We start from the raw sequence: 24,360 nt of genomic DNA, 5'->3' as shown, positions 1-24,360 counted from the left end.
CCCCAACCATCACCGGTATTTCAGGAAGTGGTTCAGGATCCCACTCGGGAGAAGGTACATGTGGTTTTAGCAAACTGACATGAAAGACAGGATGGATCCGCCTGAGTGATTTTGGGAGTGAAAGTTCCACAGTCACTGGGTTAATGATATGAGCAATGGGGAAGGGACCCACGTACTTGGCACTGAGTTTGTTACACGGGTGGTTGGACTGTAGATTTTTGGTGGACAAATAAACCATGTCCCCCGCCGAGTAGTCCTTGCCTGGTGAGTGATGTTTATCAGCTTGAGCCTTGTATTTACGTTTAGCTCGCTCCAGGTTTCGTACCAGCCAAGGCCAGGTTGTCTGAATCGTGTGTACCCAGTCAGCAACACTTTCACCCCCCTCCACCCTGGAGACATCGTTATGGCTTATGGGTCCGAAGTCTTGCCTATAAACGGCCCAAAAGGGGCTAAATCCAGTGGATTGATGCACAGCATTATTGTACGCATATTCAGCAAAGGGTAACAACTCAACCCAATCATCCTGATGATAGTTAACATAACAGCTCAAGTATCATTCTAGTACAGCATTCACTTGTTCTATCTGGCCATCGGTTTGGGGATGGAAAGCACTTGAGAGACCTTGTTCTACCCCCACTAATTTTAAGAAAGCTTTCCAAAATTTAGCCACGTAGTTACTTCCGCGGTTGCTTACCACCTTGTGCGGAAAGGAATGTAGACGGAAGACATGTGACACAAAGAGGCGGGCCAGTTTTGGGGCGGACGGGATACCTGCTCAAGGGATGAGATGTACCTGTTTAGGGAACAGGTCAGTGATTACCCAAAGTACAGTTTTTCCTTTGCTGAGGGGGAGGTCAGTCATAAAATCCATAGCAATTACTTCCCAAGGTCTGGTGGGGTCTCTAATGGTTGCAATAATCCGGGAGGTTTCCCTTGGGCCCTTTTAACAGTAGCGCAGACTGGGCAACTGCGGATGAACGAATCCACGTCAGTTCGCATGCCCGCCCACCAAGGCTGTCTTCGTAACAAATGTAACATTTTTAGAAATCCAAAGTGTTCCGCAGTCTTGGCTCCATGGACTAGCTGTAGTACTTCCTTCCGTAGCCTTTTAGGCACATGCAACTTAGAGTCTTTGTACCAAAAACTTCCACGTTCAGTCAGAGTGGAGGAAAGGGTTTGTGCAGAGAGTTCGGCTTGGCAATCGGAACGAAGTGAGGTAAAAAAAGGGTCTGTTAGATCCACCCCATCTGGCGGTGTGGGCTCCGTGCTGGAGGGAGGGGAAGCTGATGTTCCCGAGGGGGGTTGGATGGCTAGACTGTCAGGGTGACCGGGTGCCAGCGAAGCTAGCGAAGGAGGCGGGGGTGGCACGGTCGGGTCGACTGGCGTGGTTGGGCTTGAAGTGCCCCCCCCCCGCGAAGGCTGTGGCGAGAGCTGGGTTTGCGATCGAGTTTGGACTGCTAGAGTGGGCAGCAAACCTCTTTGAGCAGGAGTGAACAGGGACTCTGTGGGGCGTTCAACCTTGGTTGGGTATTGGGGAAGCCTGGATAGAGCATCAGCCAGGACATTCTGTTTTCCTGGTACATATTTTAATATGAAACGGAACTGAGCAAAGAAGTCCACCCAGTGTACCTGTTTCGCGGGCAGTTTACGGCCCCCCATGAGCGCCTCCAGGTTCTTGTGATCGCTCCATACTTCAAAAGGGACTTTAGAACCTTCCAAAAACTGCCTCCACACCGTGAGGGCATGGTGGACGGCGGCCGCTTCCTTTTCCCAGATCGGCCAGTTGAGCTGAGATTGCGCGAACTTCTTAGAGAAGTAAGCGCACGGATGCAGAAGACCGTCCCTCCCTTGCTGTAAAAGTGCACCCCCCATTGCCATGTCTGAGGCCTCAACCTGGACTATAAACATTTGCTCGGGATCAGGGTGCTTTAACACCGGTTCAGAGGTAAACAGTCGCTTGAGAGCAGTTTGGCACTGGGGGGTCCAATTGATTGTAGCCGAAGGCAATGCGGCGGCACTTCCTTTTCCCTTAGCCTTAAGGAGATCAGTGATGGGGAGTGCGATTTGAGCGAAGTTGGGGATGAACCCCCTGTAGAAATTAGCGAACCCAAGAAATTGCTGAACCTGCTTACGGTGGAGGGTGGTTCCCTACTGGTTACAGACTGCACCTTGTCAGGGTCCATAGTGAGACCGTGGTGTGAAATTATATAGCCCAGGAAGGTCAATTGTTTTTGGTGAAATTCGCACTTGGACACCGTAGCATAGAGCTGATTGTTTCTGAGGCGTTGCAATACTTCCCTCACCAGGGCAATGTGTTCGTCCATAGTTTTAGAGTAAATGAGAATATCATTCAAATAAACCACCACTTCTCTATACAACAAGTCATGTAGGATCTCATTAATGAATTGCATGAAGACCCCCGGGGCCCCTTTTAATCCAAAAGGCATCACTAAGAATTCATACATGCCAAAGCAACTGGAAAAGGCTGTTAGAGGTACATCGCCTTCCCGAATCCTGATTCTGTAATAGGCTTCCACCAAGTCTAGTTTAGTAATTGTCCCAAGAGATCCGAGATCAGAGGAATGGCATAGGTATTGGATTGGGTGACTGTATTGAGTTTTCGAAAGTCGACGCATAAGCGCAAGTCAATCGTTTTCTTGCACACAAAGAAAGAAGGGGCTGAAGAAGGGGCGGTAGACGGCCGGATGAAACCCCGAGCCAAATTCTTGTCCAAGAAATCATGTAGTACGGTACGTTCGGTAGCGCTCATGGGATAAATCTTACTTTTAGGTAGTTTATCATTTCCCACCACTTTAATAGCACAGTCTGTTCGGCGGTGGGGGGGCAGTACATCACATTCCTGCACATCAAAAACGTCTGTAAAGTCCAGATATTCAACAGCTAGTGGAGAGGACGAGGGGGTGTCTGAGACTAAAGCCGAAGTTGATGGAGGTACAATAGCTACCTCGTGATGGTGTTGGTCGCAGTTAGGATCAGAGAACTTTATAGTCCCAGCCCCCCAGTCAATATATGGGCTGTGCCCCTTGAGCCAGTTAATTCCCAACACCACTTCGTATCTGATAGGGGCTATGGTGAAGTGAATTTGCTCCCAGTGGTGGTCAATGCCCATCGCCATCCCGCGAGTGCGACGATCTACTGGCCCACCCTTGAAGTCACTGCCATCCATTTGGGCGAACTGGATGGGAGCTGGCAGGGTCTCTGACTTGACTTTGAGCGCTTTGAAAGTGGCTTCGTTGATCAGGGAGCGGGCACACCCGGAGTCTATGAGTGCTTTGACTTGTAACTGGGGGCCCCTTCTATGGTGCTGTAACACTACGTCCACATACACAGTATCTTCAATCTCACTCACCTTCACTGGAGCTTTGGGTTTTGCAGGAACAGCTGCGAGGGTCCGCGGTGTCGCTCCACTCACCGCAGACCCTGCCCATTTTTTGACAGATCTAAAGGAGATTCAACATTCAAAGCAGGAGGGTCCCAGTCTCTGTCCTCATCCAAAGACGGTGAACTGTCCCCTATTGGGGCACTTGTAATCCAGAACCCCGATGGGTCCACCGGTGCAGACTCGCGAGGCGCATCTCCGACATGGAGAGCCGACGGCGTGGTTCGTCCTGGAGCAGAGCTACGGTTGGCCGCAGTGCCTCTTCGCTGAGGTCGCCCCCGATTCCGGGGTGGTCCATCCAGTCGAGAAGGTACCAACCGGTCCGGTCGAAGTGGGCAGGCTGCAGCAAAGTGGTCTACGGTTCCGCAAACGAGACAGGCTCCCCTTTGAAACCAAGACATGCGGTCTTGCGAGGGTAGAGCAGGTCTCCGCGGTGTAGGAGCTGCAGCCTTAGGCGGGGTCTTTTGGTTGCCCCCCTCCCTGGCTCGACGTCGGGCCAGCGAAAGGAATTGGCGGCTCTCCACCTCCTCAGCTAGTAAAATCCATTCTTCAAGAGTGTCTGGGTCTCGTTGCATATAAGCCCAGTTCAATATCTCAGGATGTAAGGCTTCCCGGAAATAATGTATTCGGGTGGCCTCCGTCCAGTCCACTATTTTACTGGCGAGCTTTGGAATTTGTCCGCAAATTCCCGCACTGGTGTAGAGCCTTGTCGAAGTTGCAGGAGGGCTGCCTTGGCCTTCTCTCCCAGGAAAGGGTCCTCAAAACGTCGCCGTAACGCTCGCATGAACTCATTGAGTGAGCGTATGGATTGGTCCCGAGTGTCAAACTGGAGGACCATCCAGTCGGCGGCTTTTCTAGTCAATAGGGAGGCAGCGAACCGCACTCGGCTGTCTTCAGTTGGGAAGTGCTGCTCCGTTCCCTCATATAACTGTCCACTTGGTGTAGGAAACAGGGCAGAGCCTCAACTGAGCCGTCGTAAGTCACCCTTAACCGTGGTTGTTTCCACTGCACGGGAGGGGGCGCTGGAGGTAGCACTGGCGGTTGCCCTGGGGGCGGCAAAACTTGCTGCCCTGGGGGTGGCAGAACCGGTGCTCCTGGGACCGGCTGAGCCGGATGTCTTGGAGGCGGCTGGGCTGGTTGTCCCGGAGGGGGGAGAAGTGGTGCCCTCAGCGGCGGAACTTGTGGTCATGGAGCCGGCAGAGTTGGCTGAGTTGGTACTGGTTGGACTGGGGGAGCTTGAGCTCGTTGTAAACGTTCATTTTCTCGAAGTAGCAATGCCATTTGGTCCTGCAGACGGGCCACACAATCAGTCAAGTCCTGGTTCTGGCCCCACAAGAGATGCATTTCGTCCCCAGTTCCCCCCGAGCGTCGGGACTGGCTGACCCGGAGATCAGTAGCCCAGTGGGATTCCTCACCATACAAGTCCTCCTCATCCGAGTAGTCTGGCTCGATCAAGCGACCTGCGAGCCGTCGTGTGCGTTGCACGTCGCAAGACGGGCCATAAGTCGGGGAAAACAAGGGGATAAACCCGAATCATGTGCTGTCTTTAGGACGCACGTCCATGACCGTTGTCGCGCGGCCTCGAGCGGCGGCCAAACATTGCTCCTCATCTTTCTTAGCCCGCGCTCGAGCTGCAGCCGCCTCTGCTGCCCGCAACTGTTCTTCGGCTCGCTTTTGGTCAGCGAGCACTTGGTTGGCCTCGAGCTTGGCGGCCATCGCCGTGGTGACGATCGGGAGGGCTTTTTGCTCCCAAAGCAGAAGGAGTTCAGAGGAATCCTTTAGGTCCAATAATGGTTGAACCCGAACTGCCAGAGCAGCAGCGTCTGCTCCAAACTCAGGGGTTAAACGCTTCGTGAGTTCGGCCACCGTGGCAGAGGTCAGTCCTACAAACAGGCCGTCTGGGCCGCTATATCCCGTGCTTCCTTCAAGCACAAGTTGGGATCAGGAACAGTTGAGATCGGGACCTCTTCCGCCCGTGCTCCCGCCATGGATCGGGGTGGATTGGGGCCGCTGTCGGCTCCTGTTGCGCCTCACGTACAGTTAACCCCGCTAATAAGCGGGTCAAGGCTGCTAAATCCTCCTGCGCCAGTCAAACTTCTTCCAACAAACCATCCAGTGTACGGAGGTCGTGCTGGGCACTTTGATCTGCGTCGGGGGTCGTCCAGGGGGTCATGTCAGCCAGGCGACGCCACTGAACTCGAATAAGTACAATTAGGCGATTGATCTCCACATCCGTCCGCAGCGCCTCAGCAAGAATGTCATTCAGCAGAGAAGGGTCATCGGGGTACTCGTCCGACGGTCCCAACAGAGGGTACCAAGGTTCAAAACCCTCCAGGGGTTGCAGCCTGGATTTCAGCACTCTACCCCCTTCCATCATCCAGATGAGGCTCTGGAGGGATCCTCGATTGCGCCTATTGGCTCTGATGCCACCTCTGAGTCGTCTCCCAACAACATGGTCAGAGACCAAGAAAGTTCTTCTCCTACGAAGGACTCTGCTGCTGCCCTTGAACTGGACGTCACCACAGTTGACAACAAGCCAAAGGACAGAATTTTAAGTAGACTGCATGCTGACTCTGCTGATCTGGTTCTGTTCCCGGTTTTAGAGGGGCTTAAAGACATCCAAGCCCCTATTTTCAACAAACCGGCCTCTACCCCAGCTACTACACGGAGGGTAGAGAATTTATACAGGGTGAAACCGGAATCGTTCTTGTTGCTGACAGCCCACCCTACCCCCTCCTCTATAGTCACAGAGGAAATGCAATCCAAACAAAAGGTGGGCCATCACGTGTCTCCCTCTGACAAGGAGAGCAAGAGATTGGATTCCTTAGGCAGGAAGGTCTACTTGTCTGCAGCACTAAGCTTTCGGATAGACAACTACAAAGCCATCCTGGGTGGCTATGAGCTTTTCATGAGGAAAAAGATCTCACTTCACCTAGATGACATCCCGGAAGAGCCCAGGAAGGCGATCCAACAGGTTCAGTCAGAAGCCATGAAAGTCTCCCTACAAGAGATTGCTGCAGGGAAACACGCGGCCAATGCCGCCACTTGAACCTTAACCTTGGCCATCATGCTGCGAAGGCAATCCTGGCTCCGGAATACCGCACTTCCAATCGAGACCAGGAGTAGAAGACCTGCCCTTTGACAGAGAGACACTGTTCGCTTCTACCACTAATTATTTTCTCAAAGAAAAGAAAGCTGACCCGCAGGCGGCTAGGTGTTATGGAGTCCTCCCCTCTACTAGTGGGAACGGAGATCGTTTTCTGTCTCAGAGGAGGCAAGGGTACTACACCTCCTATTACCGGCCTCCCCAGCAGCGGCAACAGTATCCTTTCCAGTTCCAGCAGTATCCGCCCCAGGGGAACAGGAGGAAACCTAATAATTATGGTAGCAGTAAGAACCGCTCTGCCTCGGCCCCTCCACCTCAAAGGGACCAGCACCAACAGCGTCGTAAATTTTGACTGTTCCAGGTCCAGGAAGGAGACCACTTCTTCCTGGACAGACTTCACCAGTACTTCCCACATTGGCAGGCCATCTGTGAAGATAATTGGGTCCTTAAAACTGTTATGTTAGGTTATTTTTTGGAGTTCAAAGGTTTACCCGTGTTACACCACCCTTCCTCAGCCATCGATAACTCGATGGAGGAAGTAGTGACTCAGTTGGAAGAGTTGCTTTCCAAAGGGGCTGCTCAGTGTGTTCCCCTCTCTTCCCAAGATTGGGGTTTTTTGTATATATAAATTTTATTGGGTTTTATGATAGAAATTTTCCATTGCATTAAACAACATCTATAACAATATCGAATTTCAATTCTAACCTAAAGTTGTTATAATTCCATATCATATAATAAAAAAGAGAAAAGAAAAAAGAAAAAAAGAAATGGAAAATTTTTTGACTTCCCCATCACCTCTATCTGCCTCTTAATAAAAAGTTCCTCCCGTCATAGGTAATCTAATCTTGATAAAATATCAATACCATATATAAAAAACCATAATCTGTTAGTAAATATAATTATGCTTATTCAATATAAAAAAAAATCAAAAATAATCCTCTGGATCAGATTAGAAAATATTCTTCCATTCTTCCCAATTTTAACTCATATTCACAATAATGCATCCACGCCCCCCATTCCCCCAAAAACCGAACGTCATTTTCTTCATTTAGAATAGCTGTGAGTTTTGCCATTTCTGCCACTTCAAACATTTTAACAATCCAGTCTTTTTTCTCTGGAGTTTCTAGCCCTTTCCATTTCGCTGCATAAAGCAGTCTCGCAGCTGTTGTGGCATATATCAAAAAGGTTCTTTGTGTTGCTAAGTCGTCTGGAATCATACTCAATAACATCATTTCTGGTGTTTTGGATATATTCTTTTGTAGTATTAATCTCAGTTCGTTATAAATCATGTCCCAGAAGTCTTTGGCTTTGTCACAGGTCCACCACATGTGATAAAAGGAACCAATTTCTTTGTTACATTTCCAACAAGTAGGGGACATCGTTTTATAAATCTTTGCAATTTTCTTGGGTGTTAGATACCATCTATACATCATTTTATAGATGTTTTCTCGCACTGACTGTGCTTTTATTCCTTTTAAATCTTTAGACCATAATCTTTCCCATTTATTTAAAACAATATCATGTCCCACATTTTGAGCCCAGTCGATCATAGTTGGTTTAATCGTGTCCTGCTCACAGTATATTGTTAAAAGGAGATTATACATTTTAGAAATCAGCTTTGTATTATTGTCTAGTAGAATCCTTTGAAAAGGAGATTTTTCTTTAGAGAAACCTTTTTTTGCATCTTGTACAAAAACTGATTTGATTTGGTAATATTGAAGCCATTGTAAATCATCCTTAAGCAGTTGAAAGTCTTTTAGTGAGCATTTCTTTCCTTCCCAATTAGTTAGATCTTGATAAGTAATAAATTTGTCTGGTCTAAGTGGGCGCAAAGTTAGCATTTCTTGGGGCGATATCCACATCGGTGTTTCTGGTTCCAAAATGTGTTTATATCTCATCCAAATACGAAGTAGAGAGGACCTGATTATATGATTACGGAATGTTGCTTGTAATTTAATTTTATCATACCACAAATAACCATGCCATCCACTTAAGTTATTATAACCTTCCAAGTCTAGCAAACGTACATTTGACAAATTCATCCAGTCTTTTAGCCATACTAAAGCTACCGCTTCAGCATAGAGTTGAAAGTTAGGCAGTGCTAAACCTCCCAAGATTGGGGTTTTTATTCAAGGTTTTTCCTTGTTGATAAAAAGGATGGCAGCTGTAGGCCTATTCTGGATCTCCGGGAGTTGAATAAATATTTGTTTGTTTCAAAGTTCAGAATGGTGTCTCTTCCAGGGGTCATGGAGTTACTGGCCTGTGAGGCCTGGTTTGTAGTGATGAACCTGAAGGATGCATATTTCCATATCTCCATCCACCAAACCCATAGGAAATTCAAGGTTCAGGCAAGGTGCAAACATCTATGAGTATATAGCCCTGCCCTTTGGATTAGCCACAGCCCCCAGGGTCTTCACGAAGACCATGGCTGTGGTGGTAGCACATCTCAGAACTCTGGGTTGCACCAGCTTCTCCTATTTAGACGATTGGCTTCTTACAGCCACTTCCCTCAACACTTTAGAGAACCACATCAGCTTGGTTCTGTCTACATGTTTACGGCTAGGCCTAGCCATAAATTGGAAAAAGTCCCACTTGATTCCTGCTCAAAGAGTCTCCTTCATTGGGGCTATTTTGGACTCCCACGAGTGTCTGGGGTTTCTCCCGGACGAGAGAACTGTTTCCCTTAAGAAACTAGTTCGCTTTTTAAGAGGATAAGATGGCAAACCATTAAATCAATCCAAAAGTTACTAGGCCTTATGGCCTCAACTATGGCTTTAGTCCCTAATGCCAGACTACACATGAGACCCCTACAGTTATGGTTCCTCAACTGTTTCAAGCCTACGATGCATACTCCCTTTCATCATTACTCAATCCCTAGGGTTGTCCTCAGGTCCCTGGATTGGTGGTTAGAGGATGTACATCTGTTCAAGGGTATCCCATTTGGGTACTGGTCCCATGATTTGGTGCTAACTACAGATGCTTCCCTAAATGGGTGGGGGGCACATTGTGCAGGCCATGCTGTACAGGGTTTGTGGACTGTGGAACAGTCTACCTTGCATATCAACATGCTAGAATTGATTGCTGTGCGTCTAGCCCTTACCTCTCTTGCAGATGTGGTTCATGGTTCCAGGCTGCTCCTGCAATCAGACAACATGATTACTGTCTTCTATGTCAACAAGCAAGGGGCCACTGGGTCCAGGTCTCTATGCGAGGAGGCCATCAGATTTTGGGAGGTGGCCCTATCCAACGAAGTCTTCATCAAAGCTATCCACATCACAGGGGTATCGAATACTTGGGCAGATACCCTCAGCAGGGACTATGGCACCAACCACGAGTAGTCCATACAGGACAAATACCTCCCACCTGTCTTCACTACATGGGGTTTCCCAGAGGTGGACCTATTTGCAACTCAAGAGTCCGCCAAAGCTCCAGATTTTTGTCCCCTGACAGGGAATGACAGGTTGTCTCTGGGAGATGCCTTCCAGATCAACTGGTCCAACCGTCTCTGGTATGCCTTTCCCCCTTCCCACTGCTGCCCAGGGTGTTAGGCAAGATAGTAGCAGACAACGCTTCCTGCATTCTCATTGCCCCCATCTGGCCCAGGCAGATCTGGTATCCAGAATTGATCAGACTAGCCGGTCCCGATGTCATCCCCCTTCCTCAGGTCCTGGACCTATTGCTGTGGGGAGAAGCATGGCATCAAGACGTACCCAGACTTCATCTGACAGCTTGGTTGGTCAGTGCTCACAAGGGGCCTTGAAGTTCAAGGGATTCTTACAAGCTAGGAAACCCTCTACCAGGGACTTCTACGCTAGAAAGTGGGTACAGTTTGAAAATTGGGTTTCAGAGAAAGGTTTATCCCCTTTCAATTGTCCCTTATCCGTAGTTCTTGAGTTTTTGCTCACATTGGGACACAGGGGCCTAGCAGTGTCCTCAGTGAAGGTTTTTCTGGCTGCAATTTCCGCGCACCACGACCCAGTTGAAGGGTCGACAGTTTTTTTCTCACCCCCTCTCAAAAAGGTTTATGAAGGGACTGTTGAATGTGATCGTCCAAAAAAGCTTATCAGGAATTAGTGGTTAATAAAAAGAAAGCCTATTATCAAAAAAGATGGGACCAGCTCTTTTTATCTCTGAAATCAAGTGACAGTAAAATCTTTTGGAGAACAATTTCTTGTCTATTAAACAACAAACCCTCTCCTGACTCAGGTATTATGCCTCAAGTATGGGTTGATTATTTTTCTAACGTCTTTGGCCATGCAGTGGCCCCTCCATCTGATAATGACGAAATTATTCCTGCAAATATCCCTCCATGGCATGCAGTAAGTAGGGAAGAAATTATGACCCTAATTTCTAAACTAAAAAGCGGTCGAGCACCAGGTCCTGATGGGCTCCCTGTCGAACTTTTTAAGAAATATGCTGACTGGTGGGCTCCACTACTAGCCAGTCTTTTTACATCAATTGATCATTATGGTATCCTTCCTGATTCATGGCTGAACTCAATATTAATGCCAATCTATAAAAAGGGAGACCCCAATCTACCGGGAAATTATCGTCCTATTAGCTTGCTATCAGTACTGGGCAAGTTATATGCTAGACACCTTGAGACCCGCCTTTTGGAGTGGTCTCAAGCTAAATCCATTATTGGCCCAGAGCAAATAGGATTCACTAAGAACAAATCATCTTTAGATCACTGTATCGTTTTATCCTTTCTTGTGGAAAAATACATGAAGATAGGTGGGGGGAAATTGTTTGCAGCTTTCATAGACCTAAAAAGTGCTTTTGACTCTATTCCTAGAGAGAAACTGTGGGACAAATTGTCAAATCTAGGAATTGACCCCAGGCTGCTAATACTTTTAAAGAAATTACACTTAAATACCACCTGCCAAGTTAAATACTCACCTAATGGTGGACTGACTAAGAAAATCTTAATTCAAAGAGGCGTTAAACAAGGGTGTGTTTTAGCTCCCCTACTTTTTAATATTTTTCTTTCTGATCTAGCGCAGTCATTGGGTTCAGTTAATGGTCATCCACCTAAATTAGGGTCCCAGTCTTTACCTCTACTTCTTTATGCGGACGACACCGTCATTCTTTCTTTCACTAAAGTAGGCCTCCAACGATATTTAGATGCTTTTAATATTTATTGCCATTTTAATTTACTTTCTATTAACTCCTCCAAATCAAAAGTAGTGGTATTTTCCAAAAAATGGTCCTCATACAAATGGCACATTGGGAAGGATTCAATTGAACAAGTTAAAAGCTATAAGTATTTGGGAATTACTTATAACTATAATCTCAATTGGTCTATACATCGACAAAATACTATTAAAGCCACCAGGATTTCCTTAAATCAACTCAAGCAGTTTTTCTACGCGAAGGGGAATCAGTGTGTTCCTGCAGTGATAAAAATCCTGAATTTGAAAATATTCCCCCAACTTCTGTTTGGAGTTCCCTTATGGCTTGGAACTCTTAATCAAGAAGTGGAGAACATCCAAGCCATATTTCTTAGACAAATATTGGGGATACCTAAATGTGTCTCATATTTCACAATTTGTTATGAAACTGGGCAAAACTTGATTGCCACCAAAGCCTGGATTCAAACAATAAGATATTGGCTCAAATTATATTTTCAAATTGAGCCAAGTTCCCTTTTATATTTCTTGAAAAGTGAACTTCATTATTTCTCATGGGACATATTGATTAGATCTAGACTCTGTCAAATTGGAATTGATTTAGATAATCTTGCTCTGGCCAATGAATCTTACATCTTTAAAAGAATCAAGCAACGTCTCCTTGATGTAGAATTGCAGAATTTTAACCCAGCTCTTCCCCCCATCTGCTCTCCGGCGGCCCTAGGCCTTAATAATGGATCGGGTAAAATGGCTAGGTATCTAGATAACCTAGAGATACCTTCTCAACGCCACGCTTTTCTATTAGCTAGGGTTAATGCATTCCCATCTAGGATGCTCTTAGGCCGATACCTCCAGATCCCTAGACATGAACGCCTATGCACATGCGGTTTAAACTTGTTAGATACAATTGACCACATCCTTTTAGATTGCCCCTTCTATGTGACTCTGCGGGATAAACTGCTATCTACTTTGCTCCAGTACAAGACATACAGGAGTAATGAAGTGAAATGCAAATTTCTTTTGAGTGACCATGATCCCAAAATTACTGCTACCGTGGCTGAATTTCTTACAGGAGTTCTTAAAGAACAAGAAAAGTTTTATTAACCCGACTGTAACTTATATGTATTGCCCTTTGGAGGTATTTTGTTGTTGTTTTTTCTATCTCTGTCTTTGGTATGCCAATAAAGGTTAATGAAATGAAATGAAAATGACTGTTGAATGTGTTTCCCCTGATACCTGTTCTGGTGCCCCAATGGTCCCTCCAATTGGTTCTTCTTAAGCTTACAGGGCCCCCTTTTGAACCTTTCAGTGGATGCCCCCTCTCCCTTTTGTCTAGGAAGACGGCCTTCCTAATGGCCATTACCTCAACCCAGAAGGGTGAGTGAACTGGCTGCTTTACGGTCGGATCTGCCCTTTCTGAAAGTCTTCGAGAAAAGAGTTGTCCTTCACCCTAGTTTGGAATTTTTGCCAAAGGTCATTTCTAAGTTCCATTTGGCGCAAGCTATTACCTTGCCCATGTTCTTCCCGAACGAGCCCTTCCTCTGATGCTGAAAGAACTTTACACACATTAGATGTTAAAAGGGCTATTCTTTATTATTTGGATAGGACTAAACACTTTAGAGTTGATAAGTCTCTGTTTGTTTGTTATGCTGGACCCAAAAAGGGAAAGTCTGCTTCCTCCCAGACAATATCCAGGTGGGTCGTGGCTGCTGTCCGGTCAGCATACAAGGCTGCCGGTGAGGAGTGTCGCTGGTCATCAAGGCGCATTCCACAAGAGCCAAGGATGCATCGGCTGCGTTCCACAGGAGGGTTCCTCTTCTGGACATTTGCAAGGCAGCGACCTGGTCGGCTGGTGACACCTTCGTTAGTCATTATGCCTTAGACCTGCAAGCGAGAAAGGAGGCTGATGTCGGAAAGGCAGTGCTCTAGTCACTCTTCCAATAGTTTGCCTCCCCACCTCCTACATTGTGAGTAGCTTGCTAAAATCCCATATGTGGGGCTGCACAGAAGACTGAAAATGAAAACACTTGCACTTACCAGTAACTGTTGTTCATTGAAGTCTTCGTGCAGACACACATCCCTCCCTCAATTCCCGCTGTGGCTCACTATTATTGTTTTATCTCTTAACATAGGAGTTCACGGCGGCTTACAAGAACTGAGGGAGGAGGGGTGCCCCTCCCATCGGGTCACGTGGTGGTTTGAGCGTGAACAAGCCACCACTCTTTCTCCCAAGGGGAGGGGCACCCCCTCTGTATCTAGGAGACTAGAAAATCTTCCACCGAAGGCTGGCCTGCACAGTCCCATATGTGTGTCTGCACGAAGACTTCAATGAACAACAGTTACTGGTAAGTGCAACTCTATTTTTTCCAAGTGCTTCGGTTTCATCAGATCCAAAAAAACCTGGGTCGGTTCCTATGACCCCAGAAGCCTCTGGTTCCATTCCAAAGGCTTTGAAACCTGGTGGCTCTAAGTTCCATAGCCACTGTTCCCTTGCTTCTTAGATATCAGCTAAAAAACTGAAGCTGAAGAGCAAGCACAAAGAGGAGGACAAATCTGCAAAGAAGAGCAAGGAGTCCCAGCCAAAACCTAGGACTCCATCTCCTGAAGTGATCCTTGTCCCCCTTAGGACACCTTCACCCCAGTCTGATTCGCCTGACAGGTCTGTATCTGAGCCAGAGCTGGAATGTTTGGCCCTTGAGATGGGTGCTTCCCAGACCATGTCATCTTCACAGCCTTGTGGATGCCTTATCAAGCACCCTCATTTATGCTGCCCCCTGCCCACATTCAAGGGTGGCTAGAATTTTGCCAGCAAAAAGAACTTGATCCCTCTGGTAGGCCCCTGCACCAGGCCTCCATGAAACCTCCTCAGACATTTCACCAGCCTTTTATCCAGACTTCCACATGTGTCAAACTCTGCATATGAGTAAGACCCAGCTGCCTCCTATAGCTCTGAGGCCATGTCCGAAACCTCTCCAGATGACAAGGTGGGAGAACAAGATTCCTCCTCACTAACTGAGGATTCTTGTCTGTGCACGGAACAGATTATCAGGATGGCCCAGGCATTGGACATAAACATCTCTACAACTTATATGCAGCCGAGGGATAAGATCCTCAGTAGACTCCATGCTGGATCTCCTGATATGGTGGCTTTTTCTATTCTGCAGGGTCTGGAGGATATTATGGGGCCTGTTCTCAAGAATCCTGCTTCTACTCCAGCTACAACCAGGAAAATTGAGAACATGAACAGACTCTTGCAGTTACCTAACAATGCACCCCCCATACACACACACCTTCTTCCGTGGTCACTGAGGGTTCCACTAGCTGACATATGCAGAGCCTCAATGTGGTCCGATGGTGATATCTTTGTGAAACACTATGCCTTAGACCTGCAAGCCAGAAAGGAGGCAGATGTTGGCAGGGCTGCGTTACAGTCTTTGTTCCAGAAGGTCACCTCCCCACCTCCTATTGTGAGTAGCTTGTTAAAATCCCATATGTGGGGCTGCACTGAGGGACTGAAGATGAAAACAGAGTTGCACTTACCTGTAGCTGTTGTTCAGCAAAGTCCTTCATGCAGACACACATTCCTCCCATCCTGCCCTGCTGTGGGCTGTCTTACTGTGTTCATATATTTTGCAGGAGCTTGTGGCAGCAGCCAGGAACTGAGGAGAGAGGGGCGCCCCCCTTGGATCATGGGACGATTTTGATGGCAAGATCGTCCAATAGAATCAAAGGGTGGGTGCCCCCTGCTATTGCTATGAGACTAGGAAAACTCTGCTCAGACTCAGTCCCATGTGTGTGTCTGCATGAAGGACTTTGATGCACTTGCCTGTAACTGTTGTTCAACTCTGTTTTACTGATCTTACCCAGTTGCACAGCTGCACCTTCAAAAGCCCCTGCTGAGGAGAGCAAAAATAGCATAGCATAATTGTATGAACTGATTCAAATCTCAGACCTGAACTAATTTGAATGTTTTCATTTCTTCACAGCATCAGCACAATATCTACAATATAGGTCTGCTTTACAGATTGTGTATGTAGAACTTTGAACACTCAAACGTTTTGTATAAATGCTAAATGTTATTAAGCCTTCTGCTCAATTTATTATTAACAGTGCATTCCTAGGGAGAGTTACTCCTGTTGAAGCCTATTGAAATGAATGGGTTTAGACTGGAGTTACTCTCCTTAGGAATGCACTGCAAGTCACCTACTTTGTAGAAATACTGTGTGTGTCCCTGTGTCAAATGGCACTCTTTAATGATTTGTGATCCATTGTCTAATCGCAGATAGCCCAAAAAATTCACTGCCTGCTACTGTGATTTTTTTCTGCCATTGCTGCTGCTTATTTGCTTTTCCTCTTCCTGTACCACTTGTGATTGATATAGAATACATCTCTCACTTTCTTCATGGGTTCATGTCACATTCAGCATCAATTTCAGGACTTCACTGTTTCACAGTTCAGCCTGGTTATATCTGTTGACATCCCCTAAAGCAGGGGTGGGGAACCTTTTTTCCGCCAAGGGCCATTTGGATATTTATAACATCTTTTGCGGGCCATACAAAATTATCAGCTTAAAAATTAGCCGACCAAGCCCCAACCAGGCAGCAGCCCCAGATGACCCCCAACCCCGCGCGCAGGCAAGCAAGCAAGCAGGCATCTAACTGTTGCACCAGCCGGGCGTAGCCGTCCAGCCGCACGCTGGAGTTCCTGCTCCGCATGGTCGGGGCCGGATTCTACAGCTGGCTCCTGCTACCTCCGCCTGGAGGGATGAAATGACGACACACTGGCTAAGAACTCCCCCCCCCCTGCGCTTTCTGGCCCTGCCCCCTTTAACCCCTCCATTGTCACCACTTCCACCCCCAGCTCTCTTGTAGTACAGAGGGAATACATTTCTCCATGGTCTGTGTGGGAAAGGGTTAACACAGTTTCTTGGGCGGTCCTAGCAGCTCCATAGCTAATGAGTCTTCTGCAAGGGGGGGAAAGGTTCCTTTTCTTAGCAAAACACAAACACAACTGCCTTGAATAGAGGCTATTCCTGTCTGCGGGTGGGGGCGGATAACCCGCCTTAGATCCTTCTGAGCTAGAGATCTGCCAGGACCCATGAAGGGCCAGACCAAATTATTTTGCGGGCCTTAAATGGCCCCCGGGCCTGACATTCCCCACCCCTGCTTTAAGATCTAATTAGCATTTCTGCAAATGCATGCTTCTGACTACACGTGAAATACAGGTACATCCACCAAAGAGCTGGGATTGGCTTCAGCTGGTCCATCTACCACCCCACCCCACCCCCGTGGTAAACATACATTACTGCTAAATAAAGTGAAATCAGCCCTTATTATAGTGGGCAGGCCATTTTTGAAGGGGGGACAGTTAGGCTGCGGCTGGGAGTGGCTCAGTCACGCCGCCTCCTCAGAGGCTTCCTGGCCATTGAAAATGAAATAAAACATTTTTTAAAAGTGTTAAAAGGGAAAATGCCCCAATTGAAAAGAGTGAGGCTATGCCACCAAAAAAGGTGGTGTAGCAACACTGCTGCTTTAGGAGGCATTCCTAGGGCAAAAGTGGTTAGGAAGCTGACTAACATTAGCTACTCCCCTTGGAACGCCCCCCCCACACACACACACCAGCATGGGCTCCCACTTCCAGGTTTTCGCTGCCAGTGTAGCAATGCCGGAGGCGGAGTCCTGCGCAGCAGCATGGCTTACCGGCGCATGAATGCCCCCATGCCAGCGTAAGTACCCCTTATCCTGGGATAAGTGGCCACTTATGTCGCTGAGGTGTCATGCCAGCTCCTAATCCAATTTGCCCCCCCCCATAGAATCGTAGCCTTCATAACCTTTCCTCATAATAAGGGAAAAGAAACTTTTTATTCCTAATCATTCCATTATATCCTAATGGGGGTCTTTATTTCAGCTTCTATAAATGGTAATTTAAAAAAAATACACAAAACTCGTATTGCACTTGTAAAAAAGTATAAGAAACTTGTAAAACAAAAAAGTTCATAATAATGCTGGTTTTCTGTTTTCTTTGTATATAGTTTGCTTTTGTGTTCATTTCCACTTTCCTCCAAATGATACAATACAAAGTTACAAAGGAATAAATAGTCAAAAATATCTTCGTACCAAAATCAGGGCACGTTACAAAGGAACTAGGTAGTATTATTTTTGTCATATTTATAGTTTGCCTTTGCTTTGGAGAGCTAAGGTCCCTTCCCACAACAGCTGTTGATGTTAGGGCAGGTAAAGACACAGTGACTTTGCTCAGTCACACTTCAAGGTTCATGATTCTGTGATTAAGACTTATTTTCATACTTTTGCTACAGAAGTATTTAAACTGAATTTTGGTATGCCTCTGGTTGTGGGAGTTGCTGCAGCAGAATTTCTAGAGATTCTCAGCTGAATGCATGGCTCCCAGGTGTGTACATATAACACTCTGGATTGCAACGTACAAGAGAATCAAAACTGTTAGTATTTACTTGGGGTTTTTCCTGCTGGGAGTACTGCTATAATTGTTGTTTGCTCAGAAAAATTCGATCCCTTGATATTAACTAGCAGCCATTTCAAGGAAATTCATTATAATCTTATATTAAGAGAAATACTGGATGCTAATATATAACTCAGTTCATTTGAAAGTTGCTTGACACCAAGGAGCAAAAGAAGTCATACCAAAAATTACAGTTTGGTATTTATTTTGCCTAACTTAGTTTGATTGCAAATTGTATGTTGGTAAAAGTTTAGATTTTTTCCAGAAGCTGAAATGTTTAATAAAATGGGAAGTTGGTGTTTTGCCTGATAGTTATCAAACTAACAAGGAACAAGATAGCAATTAGTGCAGTGAATGGAAGGTTTCTGTGGGATATCAGTGCTGCCCCCAGCAGTTTTCATTGGTCCTCCTTCTAAGCTACTGTCACTTAACAGATTTCTAGATTCTGTGATTTTGGATAGCCTCTCTAAATGTCATTTATATACATATATTTCTTGCTAAATGTTTACATGATGCTTACTTTCAATTTCTATTAGGGTCCTTTGATTACTAATCAGAATTAAAATAATAGTAGTTCTGGGTGGAAAACATCTTTTGAGCATTCAAAAAAGCCATCGTTCAAGCATGAAATAAACATGCATTAAGTCAGTAACTTATATTTATGTTCTCATTTTTAATATTTTCTTGCATTCAGGAATATAACCATCAAAGGAAGAAAAATTCAGAATTGGTTCTTCAGTTTTGGCTTTACGTAGGGGTGCAAGAAAAGGCAGCTGTCTTACAAAACAAAGGCAAACCCATTAGGTTGATTTAGTCCACAGATGTGATTTCTTCTGCCCCCAAAGCTGTTTTTGTTTTGGTTACCCTTTGCACCACTTTTTCAGATAGTTAAAATAATATTCCATTCCCAGTCTTCCCATATCCTGCCCCCTCCCCTCCCTTGATTGATGAGAGAGCTGAGTTATGGAATTCTGTAGAATATGTGATCAGACTGTTATATAAGTTGTATGGCATTACCTGCTTTGTAATAACTTCTTGCATTTTATTTGGGCATTTCATCCTATTTTTGAGCTCAGTGCAACTTACGATTTCAAAAACAACAACAGAAAACTACCTCAAATATTTAAACTTGGATTACTTAACCATTCTACCTGCCATCAACAAATTAATTCATAGGGTGGGGGAAGGGGCAAAGTAGGTAGTAACATCTCTTCTCTTGATGGCAACAGGCAGGCAGTCTCTCCCTTTGTAATTCTCATTAGTTTTATCCACAAGGCTTCTTCAATTTGTGACATGAATGGAGTCCACCAGCCATATATTGTGCCCTGTCATGTGTTTGACAGCTCTTACAGTTGCAGTCAGACATTAAAGACAAGTGGAGAATTGCATATTGTGCTCTGTTGGTACACTGCTGTAATGCCATTGTTTGATTCACATGGGCCTGCTCTTTTTCTGTCAAAGCAAAGCAGATGGAAAGCATGCAGTGTGTATCCTATCTTATTCGTATGTGCAAGCATCCATAAATTTTGTCTGGGCTTACTAAAGAAAGGTAAAGGTCCCCTGTGCAAGCACCGGGTCATTCCTAACCCATGGGGTGACGTCATATCCCGACGTTTCCAAGGCAGACTTTGTTTACGGGGTAGTTTGCCAGTGCCTTCCCCAGTTATCTTCCTTTTACCCCCAGCAAGCTGGGTACTCATTTTACAGACCTTGGAAAGATGGGTAGCTGAGTCAACCTTGAGCCGGCTACACGAAACCAACTTCCGTTGGGATCGAATTCAGGTCGTGAGCAGAGCTTGGACTGCAGTACAGGAGCTTACTGGGCTTACTAGCCAATAGTTATTTTGTACTAGGTAATTGTAAAATTCTACCCTACCACAATATTAATTAAAAATAAGTTAATTCCTAGACTGATCAGGACTTGTATTAACTGTGTTAATAAAAATAAAACGTTTTTGCCATCTGAGACATATGGAAAAATGAAAATTGAAAGTACAAAACAAATTCTATCATAAATAAAATGTGTATTATTGAGAGAGGAATCTTCTCATATAGTCACAATAGGTAGGATTACTGGCAAAGCACTGAAAACACTGAATTTTTAATAATGTACTATCATTAAACACATTACAGCATATTATTTGTTGCCAAACCTATTTACGTATCAGCAAAAAATCCTGAAAATGTTGTATATGTTATAGTTTATGTAGGTATTATCTAATGCTGTAGATAGGCTTAGAAAAAAATCATAATACATATTCTAAGTAAAACTGTCTTTCATTTAACTTTCATTTAATACATATTCTAAGTAAAACTTTCATTTCATAAAAGAGAATACTTTTGTTTTTAGTGTTTCTCAAAATGTTTTGATTTTTCCATCAGAAAAATACAAAAAAGTTCTTATTGTCTGGTAATCTCTGCTGTAGATTTTTCTTAGCAACAAGTAAGAGGTGATAGCTTTCTGGACTTTTGTGTTTGACTGAAATATTTGACTTTTCTCCTCTTGTAGGTCAGAAGACTTGTCTCCATTTACATGGCATCTTTCCTTATCTGTATGTTCCCTATGATGGTTATGGGCAACAGCCAGAAAATTATCTTCGTCATTTGGCATTCAGCATTGACCGAGCACTCAATGTAGCTTTAGGAAACCCATCCTCTTCTCTTCAGCATGTGTTCAAAGTGTCACTAGTTTATGGAATGTAAGTACTGTTTTGTTACAACTTTTGTACTTGATTTTTTTCTTTGTTACTAACAACATTGAAAAACATATTTGCTGTTCAAAATTTAAAATATTTTTAGATTAAAAGGGGTTTGGGGGCTGGCTTTTGAATGTCTTTATACTTGAAATATACTTCTTCCCAACCACAAAGGCATAACGACTCATAGCACCTTCTGAGTACCCTTTTCGGTGTCACAAGGGATCTGATGTCCTTAGGGTAATGTGGATGTCTCTGACAGTACCTCAGACTTCAGTACTGACAGTCAAACCCTTTTCTCAGATAGAAAAAATGTTGATTGCCTAGATTTTCAGTAGTACTTGGATTTTAAACTTCAGCTCAACATCTAAGAAAAACATCTTTATGTTCTACCATAGAGTGAATTGTCTCATAGTCCTTGTTTTCTAAATTGTGGATTTTGAGAGGGGGAGGGGGGAAGGCAAGTGGTGGTGAGTCTGAAGTATACTGAAGAAAGCATGATGGCGAGAGAGGGAACATGTATATACTTCTGAAGTATGAGTTTGCAGGAATGCTTGGACCCTGAACAAGAATGGATGTGAGGCCATGAGTATGGAGGAAGAAGTAAAAGAAAAAAGAAAAGACAGGAAGCAGTAAACTAAAGGTGCTTGACCAATAAATACCTTCTCTCTCAAATTAATGACATGCACATACTTGGAGGTAGAATATGCATTACCATAACCTGATAATTCAGTTGTGGTACCGTTTCCTATTAAATCTCTGCCCACTCTCTCTCACTAGTGTTATGGTATATGGTTTTCAGACTACTTCAGTCTTCGTCCTGAAGTTATTGTGATATGCTCATAGAAGGATAAGGCATTCTTTTAGAACTGCAGTGGTAAAAGAATTACCTGGATCAAAAGTGGGAGGAAGTAGAGTAAGCACTTTACCTTTTCTTCTAGCCAGTCCATTATGGGAGGAGCTGTTATGTGTTAGCTTAATGTGATAAAGTTCTGCATGTCTAATGGCTCACCTTTTCACCTTCTGCTTGAGTACTTGTAATGTATGGAGGTACCTGATGGTGGGTGTATCCACCATGTTCCTGTTCTGCTTTTTTTAATTGGATGTACATTTTGTGAAGAGTTACCGTATATACCCATGTATAAGCCGACCCGCGTATAAGCCGAGGTGCCTAATTTCTCCCCAAAAATGGGGAAAAATTAGGCACCCGCGTATAAGCCGAGGATCGGCTTATAACCCCCCCCCCCCGCGCGCGCAGGCTTACCGTTCCTTCTGGGCTCCTGGCGGCGGGGCCGGCGGGGCCGGCGTAGCGGCCTCCCTGCAGCCGCAGGGGGCCTCTGGAGGCTGCTCCCGGCCGGGAGAAGGCGGCGGGGGCGGCTGGGCGGCCTCCCCGCGGCCGCAGGGCGCCTCTAAAGGCCGCTCCCGGCCGGGAGAAGGCGGCGGGGGCGGCTGGGCGGCCTCCCAGCGGCCGCAGGGCGCCTCTAAAGGCCGCTCCCGGCCGGGAGAAGGCGGCGGGGGCGGCTGGGCGGCCTCCCCGCGGCCGCAGGGCGCCTCTAAAGGCCGCTCCCGGCCGGGAGAAGGCGGCGGGGGCGGCCTCCCTGCGGCTGCAGGGCACCTCTAAAGGCCGCTCCTGGCCAGGAAAAGACGGCGGAGGTAAGTTCCCCCCTCCCTCCTCCCTCCTCCCTCCCCCCTCTACCGTATTGACCCACGTATAAGCCGAGTTCGGCTTTTTCAGCCCTTTTTTTGGGCTGAAAAACTCGGCTTATACGCGAGTATATACGGTATGCTAACTGTAGCTTCAGCTTGCATGTGAATGCACTAATTACAACTATGTGTTGGAGTAAGGACCTAATGTGTTTCTCATTCACTAGTAACACTATGGGGTATGTTCAATATTTTGGCAAAACATGAAACTACTCTGAGAAGGCTGCAAGTGAATATAGTGGGATCTTAAAAGCATTAATTTCTAATTTGGCTATGAAATCAGAATCTTATTCAGCTTTTAAAATAAACTTCATTTAATGTAACCTCTCTTTAATTCATTTTGAGCACTTTTATATAGTTTGTATGGTAATTGGTGGTATTTTGTTGTTTGGCCTTTAGATTAACTAGCAAATAACTGCAACTATAAAAGACAAGGAAACATCCAGAACCAAAATTCAGTGGAAGGTCTGATGTGCAGGATTCCCATACATGTGGTTGACTCTATGCACATATGGATCCACTAGATCATAGTGACTGTCAAAAGAGCATATATCCATGATATAACATCTTGCTGGATATTTGTTTTCCAGGCCTTTTTATGGTTACCATGAAAAGGAAAGACAGTTTATGAAGATCTACCTTTACAATCCTGCTATGGTGAAAAGGTAATCAAACACCTTTGTTTTTGTTAATGGAGAATGCTTTCCTATTGATATTAAAACGGTAGAAAGACTGCTATAATATGCTTTACTTGAGGCTGTTCTTAAAAGCAGTTCAGAAGCTGCAAGCTTGTTCAGAATGGTGTAGCCTACCTGATGATTAACATAGGTAGGTGAGGATATATACAGCCAATTCTGTACCAACTGTAGTGAATGGTGGTGTACTTCCAAATTATTGACTCTGGTTCTGACCATTAAACCCCTAGTGTCCTAAGCCAGTATATATTTATAGAATGCCTCTTGCAATAAGAGGCCAATCACCTATTCTTCACCTATTCTATTAGGCCAATCACCTAAGTGAAGAATTCAAGTGTCTGATATAGCTACCTTCCCTTATGGAAGCTTGTCATCTAGAAGGCATAGTGAATTCTTTGGCAACATAAGTTCTTTACAATTATTTCCCTTAAATATATATTTTTGTTCTTTTCCCATCTGGTGTTTATGCTCTTTTACAAGGCTACTTTGTGTTTGAAAATGTTTGTTTATGAGCAGAGAGGAACCTGTTGTTGGTCTGGAATGACTTATCCTGCTGTTATATTTTATTTATTATTTTTACTTATTTAAAACATTTTATGTCAGCTTTCCACCCAGTTCATGGTCACCAAGGTGGCGAACAGTCAAAACATCAAAATAAAATTTTAAAATGCATATATATAAAACAATTTCACAAAACAGGAAGGAGGGTCACTCAGGGTCATTGAAGGAATGCTTGATGTTCTGACACGTAGTAGACTTTTGTTTTTAATTTGGTTTTGTATATACATTTTTAACTGTGTTGCAAGATATCGTGCGTTATCGTGAAAATTGGGGTAAAATGCTTTTAATACATGTAAAAAACCTGTTAAACATTATTTTTGTTCAAGTGGGAGACAACCGTTTGCGGGAAGACAATATAGTTATATATCTATAGTGTGGGCAAATAAACCATTTGTACTAAAATGGTTTGCAATTTATTAGGGAAGCAACACAGCCAAAAAATCTCTCATGAAGTAAGAAAATAATTTCATGGATGTATAATTGGAAAAGTGTTAATTTGTAGATTATACCTATACATCCATATATACTTGAGATTGTCTGTAAATACATCAGACACTGCCAATGTTCTCTGATTGTGAATTTTGCTATTCAC

General features: G+C 45.0%; 1 protein-coding gene across 1 annotated transcript in view; it reads left to right on the top strand.

Annotated features, from left to right (window-relative positions):
* The window catches only part of REV3L (REV3 like, DNA directed polymerase zeta catalytic subunit), a 112,331-nt gene that overhangs the window by 5,308 nt on the left and 82,663 nt on the right, over positions 1 to 24,360 (top strand). The window contains exons 2-3 of the mRNA XM_056856958.1: positions 20,622 to 20,811; positions 23,103 to 23,177. Coding sequence (XP_056712936.1) covers positions 20,622 to 20,811; positions 23,103 to 23,177 — 265 coding nt within the window. The remainder of the gene's footprint in view (positions 1 to 20,621; positions 20,812 to 23,102; positions 23,178 to 24,360) is intronic.

Source organism: Euleptes europaea, chromosome 10, assembly GCF_029931775.1.
Source record: "Euleptes europaea isolate rEulEur1 chromosome 10, rEulEur1.hap1, whole genome shotgun sequence".
Lineage (NCBI taxonomy): Eukaryota > Metazoa > Chordata > Lepidosauria > Squamata > Sphaerodactylidae > Euleptes > Euleptes europaea.
Note: the sequence above shows the minus strand (reverse complement) of the source record. Positions and strands in the feature narration are given on the sequence as shown.